The 13,461-nt window shown below is 35.4% G+C and overlaps 1 protein-coding gene across 1 annotated transcript in view; it reads right to left on the reverse strand.

Moving 5' to 3' along the window:
- The window catches only part of FBN2 (fibrillin 2), a 224,002-nt gene that overhangs the window by 92,970 nt on the left and 117,571 nt on the right, over window positions 1-13,461 (reverse strand). Inside the window, exons 10-15 of the mRNA XM_057541239.1 lie at window positions 12,596-12,829; window positions 11,525-11,662; window positions 7,572-7,691; window positions 6,137-6,262; window positions 5,171-5,293; window positions 3,388-3,510 (exon numbers count right to left, since the gene is read on the reverse strand). Of these exons, the coding sequence (XP_057397222.1) occupies window positions 3,388-3,510; window positions 5,171-5,293; window positions 6,137-6,262; window positions 7,572-7,691; window positions 11,525-11,662; window positions 12,596-12,829 (864 nt within the window). The remainder of the gene's footprint in view (window positions 1-3,387; window positions 3,511-5,170; window positions 5,294-6,136; window positions 6,263-7,571; window positions 7,692-11,524; window positions 11,663-12,595; window positions 12,830-13,461) is intronic.

Raw genomic sequence — 13,461 nt, forward strand, 5'->3', positions numbered from 1 at the left:
AAACAGTAATAATTGTAATAGTTAACTTATTGGGCATGTTTTATGTGCCAGACATCATCCAAGCTTTACACAAATACATCTAATGTTAACTTATTTAATCTTCAAAAACAACTAGTGAGCAAAGGACACACAGAGAGGTAATGCATCTTGCCTAAGGCCTCATAGCTAGTAAATAGCAGAACTAGGGTAAAGAAAAAAATTAACCTTTTACCTGACAGAACTGTCAAACAGTGTTCATGAAGATATTGAAATACTAATGTAACAGGATGTTAAAAAGGAAATTTAAGCTGAAATCCCATGGTGCTAAATATCATATAACAAGGTGAATTTTGAGACTCCATCCTGAAGGAAGTAGAGATGGAAAATTGGTTGCCAGGTCCTTAAACCCCTCCCAATACCGAGCATACAATTTAGAGAATAGCAATTAAGAGAAGAGTTTTTGAGGAGGATTTTTTTGGAAGAGCCAGATTACAAGTTGGGCATGCTTCCATCCTCACCCCTGGTCAAGAGAGGAGAGCTTCACAGGGAGCAACTTGAAGAGCTTTGTACCCAACTCTGTCAGGGACACCTAGCACACAGAGGAGAGTGGCTATTCCCACTGTAGAACCTCTATTCACTCGGTTCAGAGGGCAAAGGGTGGCGTGTCCTATGGATGAGACATGGGCCACACTAAGAGAGGTTCCTAAAAGGACTACATGGAGGGGTGATGAGACACCATTAGATCTCTGTCTGAAGTGGACTGCAGAAAGACAAGAGGCTGGCCAGGAGTGGCCACCAGGAGAAAAATGCAGTGTCTGCATCTCTGGAAGGGCAGGCCAACGTCCCTGACATAATCATGAAATCACCCACGAGGAGGAAGTTGACTTTAAACTCGTGTGAAGCCCAGAAGTCTTGAAGCCACCCTAGGACACTGTCACTGCTTCTGCCTTCTCACATTTCCTCCTGCACTTTGAGCCTGGTGGAGTCAGAAATGTCTTCCTCATGAAGGTCTGAGCTTGGGAGGGAAGTCATAACTTCAAATCAAGTTCGAATATTAATTATTATATGATGCTGGACATTCTAATTGCTCAATTCAGATTATTTTCATTACCTAAAGTAGTCATATAAATTTTTGCTATCTAAAAATTGTAAAGTAAGGAGGTGCCTGAGTTTTCTTCTTTACTTATTGGATAAACTGCTCCCATTGAATAATTAAAAATATATTTTTAAAGGATTGAAAAAAACAAAATACAGTTGCCTTTTGTTCATATCCTGCCTGTGAGTCATGCTTGTTCAACATATTAGTTACAATAGTAGTTTAATTTTCTGAAAATAAAAACCCACATCTCACTACCTAGGGAAACAAAAATGAACAAACAAAATCTAAAATTAAAGTGCTAACTCTAATAGTAATTCATAGTAATGATTCATTTCTAACCTCAACAATCAATGCGTCTAAAAGCATTTCAAAAGGCAGAAGACATGAAGAAAACATATCTAGCATGTTAAGGGAACAGTAATATATAATTTTGCACACAGAACAAATAGTGTTTTTATTTTAAAAAGTTTAATACCCACAATTGTGAAAAACTGGAGAGGGTTTCCCAAAAATTTCTAATGCCTTTTCTGTATGTGGACAAGGGAAGGAATATTTGTGTTTGAACACTGAATTCCTAACAACTACTCATATGTCGGTTGCTTAAAAGAAAAATCATTTCTCCCTCCAAAACTGGTTTTGTACTCACCACAGGTTTCAGCAAAATCATTTAGATAAAGGAAAAAAGCAACTGAAAATATTTTAGCTCTCTAAGCAGCAAGGAGCTACATTCTTCTAGTTACCGTATTTGAAATAGCCCTGAACGAAGTGCTGACAATCTTGTAAGCTGAAATAAATCCTAGATTGGATAGAGTGGATGAAACTTTAAGTGTTCAGATTATTTCCATCTGCTGTTGCTTCTTTTTTTTTTTAACCTTCAGAATCCAAATGTTTTGATTCCCATAGGTAAGAATAAAGTAAAACCAACTATGTCTGAGAAAGAATTTCATTTCTCTCAAATATACTTTTAAACCAGTAAGTATGTCTGCCTTTTACTATATGACCTGAAAATAGATGCTGCACAATGGCTAATTCACCCTAGAAGTTTCATGAAAGTGCTTTGGAAAGAATACGCCATTCAATGTATTTTTACAGCACACCCACTCTGCTCTTGCTATCATTAGGACACGTTGGTTGGGTTTCGAAATGCCAATGACATTTTCATTTTGCCTGCCTCTTTAAAGCTGATGCCTGGTAACTCGAAAGTATCCAAGAGGAATTCTGAATGGTTTCAAAAAAAATATACATTCTCTCTCATACTCTTCCCAGGTTTCTATCATTAGCTACACAGTGATGAAGAATAACTATTTAGAAACATTTCTAGCTTTTGATATATGTCGAAGTTCTATTGTATAAATTATTTACATTTAAAATTTTGTTTGGGAAAAGAAGCAGACTCACAGATATAGAGAACAAACTAGTGGTTACCGGTGGGGTGGGGAACGGGCAATATAGGGGTAGAGGAGTGGGAGCTACAAACTATTGGGTATAAGATAGGCTCAAGGATATATTGTACAACATGGGGAATATAGCCAATATTTTGTAATAACTGTAATTGGAAAGTAACCTTTAAAATTGTATAAAAATAAAATTTAAAAAAATTTTTAAAACTCAGATGGCAAAATTAAATAAATAAATTTTGTTGGGATAAAAACAAGAGTTTATTTAGATAGAACTACAGTACCCATTTCAAGTCTTATTAGTTATTAATTATAAAATATAAATTCATTGTGTTTAGAGATGTGGTTATCTAACACTATGCAGAATGCTGGTAAAGGACAATTTTTTTTTTCCTTCTCCAGCATTTCTGACTTGCATCTCATCAGAGGCTTCTGAAGGGAGCTAGCCGGGCTCTTTGTTAATTTTTTTTAAACCACTTTATTGATATATAATTCACATACAAAGAATTCACTCATTTAAAGTGTACAATTCAATAGTTTTTAGCATATTCACAGAGTTGGACAATCATCATCCTAGTTGATTTCAGAACATTTCACCACCTCAAAAATGCCTTTGGTGATCACCCCCTTCTCCCACCACCCTCACCCTCTCTGCTCTAAGCAACCACTAATCTGCTCTGTCTCCACAGATTTGACCTTCACAAACATTTCATTTGGAGTCGTACACTATGTGGTCTTTTGTGTGTGGCTTCTTTCGCTTAGCGTAATGTTTTCAAGTTCATCCATGCTTTCGTATGTATCACTACTTCATTCCTTTTTATGGCTGAATATGATTCCGTTGTATAGATATATCTTTATCCCTTTTTCAAAGATCATTTGGTCAGTGGGGCCATTACAGAATGTTTCACTTACCGACACACACGCGTCCGTCCACACCCACAGCCAGGCCTGGGGGACAGTCACAGCGGAAGGACCCTTCATTGTTGATGCAATGCCCATTCATGCAGATTCCTGGGGTCTGGCACTCATCAATATCTGCCCAGAAGGAAACACAAGCCAGGCCATCACTGGGTAAATTTAACTTTACTACAGAGTTCACCTGTTGCCACCACTCTACGTTATCAACATTTTGTTTTCAATTTTATAATTTGTGGAAGAACACACAGATGTGACAACAAATCTTATATACAAATGCAATTCTTTCAAACATATTTTTCAGAAAGACTGAGGGAAAGTTGCCTCATTTTACCACTTAGAAGAGTCTCACAAATTCATTTTTCATTATTTGTTTGGCAATTCAGCTTAATATTAAATGATATTTAACTCAAATTAGTTAAGTAAAACAAATTCTTAAAACTAAGGTCAGTGTTTGTATTTAACTTTTAGTTACACACACATAAAATTCTAACTAAGATGCTGTTTTAATTTTAATTCAATTAGTTCATAATAACAAAATAATTTGGGGTCTCCCTTGTAATTTTCAATTCAATTGCTTGAATTTATGAACTGTAACCCACCATTAAATGGTTTCCCCCCAAAGGGAAACAGCCTTCCAAACACGGGGCTGCCAAATCATGAGCATTTCAAAATTTATGGATTACAGCATTTGTAATTAAAAAATTAATAAAAAGTTCAATAAAGCAGGAACTGGTGAGATTTAGGTGATCTTTATATGTGTACTTAAGTTTCTTAAGAAATGCTAAAATATTACATGCTGTAATGTCATGCTACACACTGGAACAGAATGCTAATCTCATATCCTGTGATTAATCCAAGTCAGCTAACCTTGAGATGACATCCCATGCATGAGTTCAATCAGCAAAGTTACAATATTTCTATTTAATACTGAACTCCCCTTTCCTGAATAGTCAGGAAACTACTTTTATTCAGAAATACAAGAATCAGTCTTGATTTTTCACCCTCTACTGTCCCCAGAATTTCTCTGAAATTACAGGGATTGGTTATGAGTATTATTTGGTATTCAGATAAGTTTGTATAATTGAAGGCAGAAAGCATTCATGGAGTTAATTTTGTCTAAAAGAAGAAAACTGTAAATAACTTGTTTTTAAGTAAAACTGCAAAGTTTGTTCCATCTTACTAAATTCCAATTGTGAGTATAAACATAATACAGTCTTATTTATTTCCAAGAGTCATATATTTTGCTTCCTAAAGTTATCGCTAGAGCTTGGCCTTCAAAAGGGTTTTATAAACAAAACAATTGCTAGGAATATTCAAATTACTTCTTCATGAAATCAATATAAGATTTTTAGGTAATCATATAATAACAAATGATCCATGGATTAGCTTATGGAAAAGATATAATGCAAAATCAGTAATGAATGACAGTGGAAAATCTAGTTCTGAGAACACAAGATTTTTTTCTTCCTCTTTTTTATTGAGGCAAAGAGTAGAGAGAAATTATTTCTATATTGTCTTCTCTAGACTTGCTAGAACCAATCTGTCATTCCCTTAATTCTTCCTATGCCATTATTATTTTTTGTAAAGATATTAGTGTTCCATAAACCACAATGTATGTTTTTCTAGGAAACTTCAGACACCTGCCGTACTGAATTAGCAAGAGATGTGAATAATACAAAATCCACATGAAGAAACTGAAGTAATTCTTGCATGATTGATTCAAATAAAAAAGATGGTTTCAATCATGGTTACTTTCCTATCTCAAAGCCATACATACCAGTGCAGTAACGCCCATTTGGAGCCAAGACAAATCCTGGTTTGCAGATGCACTTGAAGCTGCCATCTTCATTAATGCACATCCCATTCAAACACATGTTGGTAGTTGTACATTCATCATGATCTGCAGAGGAGAAAGTGACTTACACCACTGGCCTTGAGGAAACCAGTTCCCCCTCTTTCTACAAACAATCACCAGTCATATTCTACTGCATAAATGAGCCATGTGGTCATGGGTTTTTTTTCTTATGAATGCCAACTGACTGAGGGCAAATAGTGTAGAAAACGTGAAGGACCTTTAGTGTAAGGGACATAAAGAAAAAAAATTAAGGAAACTTTGTGCTTAGTTTCTATTAAAACCACATGAGTAGGGTTTTATTTTGATTACCAAAAAAGTTAATATGATTTCAGGGGATGTTTATATTGTATGAGAGAATAAAGCAATGACAACCTCACTGCAAGTGAAATGATCTGGACTTTCGTTAGCTGGTGAAATATGTGTTGCTGTGCAAACAGAACTGTGGAGTATTGATATTTATTGATATTTACTACACTGTTAGACATCACCAGGACCAAAATTTAGAGATTTGATTATCACATATGTCACATTTTTATGCTTCCCCAGATTGGAGGTGGGCCTTTTCTATTTTGTCAGTGTTATAACCCCGACATCCAAAATACAGTAGGTGCTAATAATTACAAAGGACAACTGCTACTTACAATTAAACATATGCCACACAGAAAATTTCCAGAAGCAGTAAATTATTCACTTGTTATGACATTTCCAAAAAACCTGTCTCTTCACTTTAATAGTCTTATGTTAAATGTATTTATATTTTACCTAAGTCATCTGAACAACTCTCACATACGTGTTGTGTGAGCTTTCATGAAAATAGTATATATGGTTCCAAATAAAAATGTATATCCTTTAAAAAATATTTTGCAAGGGAGCAGGCAATTTCCATACCAACACAGTTTTTTCCATCTGTAGTTAGTTCAAAGCCAGCATTGCAAATGCACTGGAAACTTCCATCTGTGTTCACACATCGACCATTCTTACAAAGAACCCCATTCTGGATGCATTCATCAATGTCTGGGAAAATTAACAATAGCCAAATATTAGCCTTTTAAAATAATTATAGATAAAGACAATAAAACAATAAATGTAATTTTAAATATCTAGTTTATTTTTACATGTAATATTCAAGATCATGTTGCTTCTTCAGCAAAATTTTCATTTCTCACCAGCTTTTTTTCTTGGATAGATAGGTTTATGCAATTTTACAGCCCTCACTTATAATAGCTGAAGAGGGAAAGAAAGAGAAAAATGAAATGGATGTGCAGTGAACGTAGGAGAGGGTGGACAGTGCAGCTGGAATTATCGGTGCAGTTGCTTCTGACGTAGTGGTTGAAGACCTAAAAGTCAGAGCAAGTGATATCGCTTATATGTGGAATCAAAAAAAAATACGGCACAAATGAACTTATTTACAGAACAGAAACAGAGTCACAGATGTAGAAAACAAACTTATGGTTACCAAGTGGGAAAACAGGGGGAGGGATAAATTGGGAGGTTGGGATTGACATATACACACTACTATATATAAAATAGGTAAGTAGTAAGAACCTACTGTACAGCACAGGGAACTCTACTCAATACTGTGTAATGACCTATATGGGAAAAGAATCTAAAAAAAGAGTGGATATATGTATATATATAACTGATTCACTTTGCTGTACAGCAGAAACTAACATAGCATTGTAAATCAACTATATTCCAATAAAAATTAATTTAAAAAAAAGTCAGCAAGGAGTTGAGTAAGAGTGAAGTAACTACAGAATATCTGGATTAAGAGCTACATGACAGAAATTGTTGGAATAAAGTGATTCAAGTAACTGCCAGGGGATGAATAGGAAATGAAAAAGAAGACAAGCAGAGTCATCTGCTAAAAGAATTCTGGGATGAATCAGCAGTGAGGGAGAGGTTTGGACGAGGATGGTGGGCATAGCAAGGAAACTGTGAATAAAGAGTAGGTTAGATTTGGTGTCCAACTATGTGTGAGGTTCAAAGAAACAGTAGTTGAAAACGACGATAAATCTTAAGCTCCGTTAATCAGAGAGCAGTAATGCTACTGATGTTACTTGGAGAAAGGAAGCTGTGATCTAGGGAAGGAGGAGAAACCAAATTTTTTTTGTGAAGCCAGATATCACGTTGCCTGTGTTACACATGCAAAAAGTGTTTATGTTCGAAGAGAGCACTGAGGGTAGCATAAAGTAAATCTGTAATAATGTAACAGCACTTATTTCATTCCATGTCTTATTTTAATAAATTCACTTTTAACCTCAACAGCCTGGGTCACTATATTTCATGGAACATCATCATATGTGAAAGCAAACTGCCTTACCAATGCATGCTTGCTTGGTGGGAGTCCTCTGGAATCCAGCATGACATTTACAATAATAGGATCCAGGTGTGTTAACACAATCTCCATTAGTGCAGGGATTCGATGTGCATTCATCAACATCTGTGAGTAGCAAAAGAAACCATTATAGACTTCACTCTATTTCTAGAAATGTTTGTTTAAAGTACATTTAGGCCTCCCAAATTTGAGAGAAGGCCAGTCAGTGGTAATAGTCTAAATATCAGAGTATTTATAAATGAATAAAAATTCCTTTCTTCAACTACAGAGGCCAGTCTGGAGATTTACAAAAATAACACCTATTGGAGAGTACAAGGGAATTTGCTTTAATCAAGAAATAACAACTTTTCAATTTGAGTAATGCACAATGATTAAAACCACAGACTTGGGAAAGACACAGCCACGAGTTCTAATATGCTAGAAAATGCTTATTATCTAAGTAATCTGGGCAAGTTAATAGCCTCTTTAAAGCTTAGTACAGAGTTAGAAGATAATTAAAGATTTTTAAAGATATATATTTATATTACATGTTGACACTTCTACTAGTTTTAAAAAAGAGACAAATTATGGAATTTTTTGTTAATTATTTTTTGTGAACTCAACTATATATATGTAACTATGCATCAAGGCTTGGATAATATTTTGAAGTAAAAAACACAGGATGGGGTAAAAAATGGAAATTAAGTAAAACAAAGTCTATTGCATTCAGTAGCTTCTGGTTTCTTTAGGATCTTAAAATTGGCACAGGGATTTTTTTGTATGAAACCAAGTTTTATGCAAATAACTAGTTCTGGTCCCAAGTGTGAGAAACATCACTGCTTTCCTTCAGGTTCTCTAAGCCTTGATTAAATGCAAACCCATCACAGAATTCAAGGACTGCACAACCAAACAACTGACTAGACAGTGGAGATTAGTCAAATCCCAGAGAAATCAAGTTTGTCAGTGTTAGAAAAAGTTTAATTCATCTTCTTTCAGCAATGCCCACTAATTATTATTTTGAATGCTGGAGAATTAAAAACCTGGCTGACTGGTTAGGCATAGTGACTTGCCATTTCATATACATGAGAAGCCATTAACATATACAATTTCATCTAAATTGGAGAACACAACAATAAAGTCAATTCACAGGTTTACCATTTTAATAGACAGATTATTCCTTTCACAGATGTTCTTAAAAGAGGAACTGTACTCTACCAAACTCACCAGCTTCACTGATATATACACTCAGACTGAATGCAATTAAACCCTCTCTGGTAAAGGAGGAAAAAAAAAATCTCATAGCAAATAAAAACAACAAAGAAAAACAGGATTAAATACTCTTTCAATTCATCCAAAGACACCTTCAGCCCACTAAGACTCACGTTTACACTTTTGGTTGATAAAATCAATTCACTGAGCCGAAGGAATGAAGCAATATGAGAAAAGACAGAGCTTAGAGCGTTAGCAAGCATATCAAGCATAACTAATGGTCTGTCCAACTGGCAACATTACCTTCAGTAGGCAATGCTGAAGATCCCTTAAATTCTCTGTGTACCCAACATCGAAATGCAACGATTAGAAAGGTGCCACAGATGTATCTTTCTAGAAGCATCATTGTAAAGCTCTGTTCTAGTGAAGAACATGAGAGAGCATGCACCCAACCCCCTCTTTTTAGGTAAACCTTCTGGGAAGCAGGGTCACTTTTCAGGACCTTTTCCTCCCCTTGAGAACCTGTTCCCAAGGTCCCTCGTTGCTATGACAGTTCTGCCAGTTATTTTGCCATTTACAGCCCTGATTCATTGCTGTTTCCTTAGCCCCTTAGGGACCTCACCAAGGTTCCAGCACACAGAGAAGATACAGCAGTTCACTTATTTATTTCTTCTTCGGAAGTGAAAAGTCACCAAAAACTATTAGTGACTTCACAATTCCATATGATTTTAAAATCCCATTTGTTTTTTTGTTTGTTTTGTTTCCCAGGATTATTTTAAGATTTTAAGTTTTAGGCTCATCACAAAAGACCACTGCCACATTCTGAAATGTATATTTCATGCTTTTCCTTTACTCTGAGTCTCAATGCCTATTACCTCCAAATGATCACCTTTGTTTTGCCTTGTATAGAGGAACAGAATTTAAATATTACAGTCTGTACACTTTGATTCCTTCCTCTGTTTTCACCGAGGACTGAATATTTTTAAGCAAAATTCATAAGGATTTTAAACTCCTAAAATAAATGAAGTAATTGAGAAACACTGATTATCAAAATGGTTAAATTCTCAGATACTACTGGGGTAAGAAATGTCTACCCTTGAAAAGTACTTTCTATTCCAACTTAGAAAACACTTTTAATTTTCAAGGGCTGTAAGATTACCTTTGCTCAACAGAAACAAATTATTTCTTACTATTCCAAAATAGAATGATTTGAGTTAAAAACTCACCTGGGTGCTAACATGAACTAAATGGAGGTCTTTGGTTAATTTTTACAGAAAATATTAAACTTATGGCCTATTTTTATTTGTTGGTTGATGAATCATGCAGTGATACATGAACAGCAAATATTAATAGCAAAACAAAAATAGTCAATCAAATTTCAGTTTGATAGATTGTAACTGCTTATGTATGTGCAAGAGGGGATGTTTTGTATGTTGTATACTTATAATCATATTTTCTGGCAGTAACATCATTCTTAAGTCATATAAGTAGAATAAATATATCAGTATGCCCTGGTGTTCCAAAAATAACCACGTGGTCTATCACTTAAACAAGCACCAAGTAGTATGTGCTAAGGCAGGACTGATGCATATGGTTATACCCTGCACAACCCTGGGGTGTGCTATTTACTTAGATTATGTGAATGGTACCCTCTACAGTTGGGCGGTGCAAAACCTGTGCACCTGTATATAGGGACCCTGGGCTAAGCTTTATTTAATCATTCTGATCTTGTATCTCTGTATACAGTTTAGAATGATCGGTTTTTCCAAAGCATCATATTTGGCTTACATTTTTTCATAGTCATAGTGCACTTAGATGTTTTTAATTTTACTTGGGGAAATTGTGATACTACCTGTCTCTGTTCCTGGTCTCTCATCTATATTTTATAACAGAAGACCTGAACCCAAATCTGGTATTTAGGGTTATGCTAATTACAAAACACATACATGATTATTTGCTAATAAGATGAATAAAGAAAAGAATAACCTCAAAACGGTTCAATCCCCATGGTCCTAAAACTACCCTTAAAAGATCATCAAAACTCTCTTCATTGCCAAATACAGTAGTGTTTTTGTCCTCACTGTATTTGATTTTTTTGCTGCACTTAACACGTGACACTCCTTTTCTCTTGAAAGCATACCGTTTCAAGGCTTCAGTGACATGTATTTTCAAGATCATTTTGCCACCTCTCCAACATTATTACTAATGTTGCTGGTACACAGGGTTCCAGCTGCACTACTCCTGTTATCTTTTTACTCTTCCTGTTGTTCAGCCTGGCTGACAATATTCACCCTCATGGTTCTAATAACCACCTGTATGTTACTGACTACTAAATCTCTAACTCTAGTCCTGAAACTCCTCTTAGCTTGAGACCTCTATAATTAAGTACCAGAGACACCTGAAACTCAACATGCTCAAAAGAGACTCATCAACCACTTCCTCCCAATCTCCACCTTCTCTTGCATGTTAATGATGCCACCGTATATCCAGTGTTGCTCGGCTAAGAAGGAAGGAAAGGGGGAAGCAGAGACAGAAATCACAACATTTAGAACCAGAAAGGGAAGGGGAGTCTTGAAGTGGTCCAGCTCAGCAGTAGGTTAAGGTAGCACACGGAAGGGCATGCACACAAGAGAGACCGTTTGGAAATTAGCTTTACTTCAAAAGACTTTTTAAAAATCATATTCAGCCCAACTTGTTCCTGTAGTCTAAAAGCTATTAGAAAACCAAGAATTAAAGAATCATGAGCTTACCTATGCAATCCCCATTTGCATCCTGCTTGTAACCCATGTTGCATTCACATCGGTAGCTAGAAACAGTAGGTATGCAGCGTCCATTTAAACAGAGATTAGCATGGTGCTTACATATATCTATTGTCTGGTTCAGGATAGCTATGGAAAATTAGAGCACAAATGATATACATCATTCCAACATGGATTACTTTTCTTAAAGTCGATTTTTAAGAGGATATTTAATAGTATATTATTTAGGTGTACATATCAAAAGCCCACATTATTCTATATTTTATTAAAACTTTAATGTTGAGAATCTAAAAACTATTCTTGAGACGCATGGTTGTAACTTGCATTTGTTAAGTTATACATCTGGAAACTTTGCCCATAATGGTGTCTTTTTAAAATTTCAGGAATGTTCTACCGTACATTTGAATGCTTTCCATTTCTCTTTTTTTTTTTGTAGTTGAATATTCAGATATAGTAAATAGGCAATATGCCAAAAAGAATAAACATAACACTGTAGGACATCATTCAATATTATTAGCAAGAGCAGTTATTTTAAAAAGAATGAACTTAAATGTCAAGCACACCAATGCCAATTCTGGCAGTTCTCAATTTCTCAAGTTATTCAACAAAAGAGGGCGAAGAAAAGAAAGATATTTCATTATCATATTTGTATAGGCACAGAGCAAGACTTATTCAGTTTATCTCAGTTGAGAAATGGTTCTGGAAAACAATTCAAAGGGTGTATGATCAGGGCAGCTGCAAGCAGCCAAATGAAACACAATGGAACCAAAAAACGTGATCTTTAATGGCGTCATCTGGACTTGGAATATTACCACGCTCTCATCTCTATTTTCAAAGAGAACCTGGGTCACTCATTCTTTTCTCCAATGTAGAAAGTTTATGGAGCATAAAAATAATACTTTCCTAAGATTCTGTTTTACTATATTATGTTTTAGACCTTGAAATAAGTTTCTGCACACACACGCAGACACACACACAAACATACTTTGGAAAAAAAGTTAGATATTATAAAATTATTTAAGGCGGAAAACCAAAGAGTCTACGCACAAAGTGAACACTCACTTAGTCCAGTGATGATGGGCCCCTGTCCCCCGGCCCCTACACCGGCTCCCCCAACGCCAGGAGAAAAGCCATTGCCTCCAGGAATGGGAATGAAGCCTGTCCCTCCTGGGCCATAGCCATTGCCATTGCCACTTGGAGCAAAGCCACTCCCCCCAGTGCCTCCAGGTCTGGAACCAGCACTCCCTGGAATCCCTCCTATTGGAAGTCCATCCATGCAAAGTCTGCGATATTCCTCTAAAAGAGAAGAAAGTTCAGTTAAACACAAATGAACGGATTTCTGCGTAATAAAGGCAATTTGTGTACTGTAATAATCATTTTAGGTTATCCTCACTTGATGATATGAACAAGTAAGTTATTATCTTAATAAACATTTTCAATGCTCGCAGTGGCAGAAAAAGATACAGATGTTTCAGAAAAAATTAAAATATGTATACCATATTTTAACTGAGTTGCATAACCAAAGAATTATCTATATATACATTTTGATTTTATGTCCCTAAGTGCAACTCATAAAATTCCAGATATAACTGTAAATGCAGGAAATTTACTTGAATGGATGAAAATTAAACCTTTAAGTAATTCATTCTGTATATTTGGTTTTACTTAAATCTCCATCAGTATTGTACCTACACATTTTTCCTATCTCTTCTCTTCTCTTTAAGGGATTAATATGGCTTCAGAATAATTTTTTTCTAATGTGGATTTTTAACAGAAGACAGTATTTAGTAACTTTTAAACCTGCTCATTATTTGTCCAAGTATCAAAGCTGAGGGAAAAGAAGCAAGAATATAGTGATTGCCTTATTTCCTTAACTGTTCTCAGAATTAGGGCACTATATAAGAAGAAGTGAAAACTATTTAGCTCAA

The sequence above is a fragment of the Balaenoptera acutorostrata genome, chromosome 2 (genome assembly GCF_949987535.1).
Source record: "Balaenoptera acutorostrata chromosome 2, mBalAcu1.1, whole genome shotgun sequence".
NCBI classification, from domain to species: Eukaryota; Metazoa; Chordata; class Mammalia; order Artiodactyla; family Balaenopteridae; genus Balaenoptera; species Balaenoptera acutorostrata.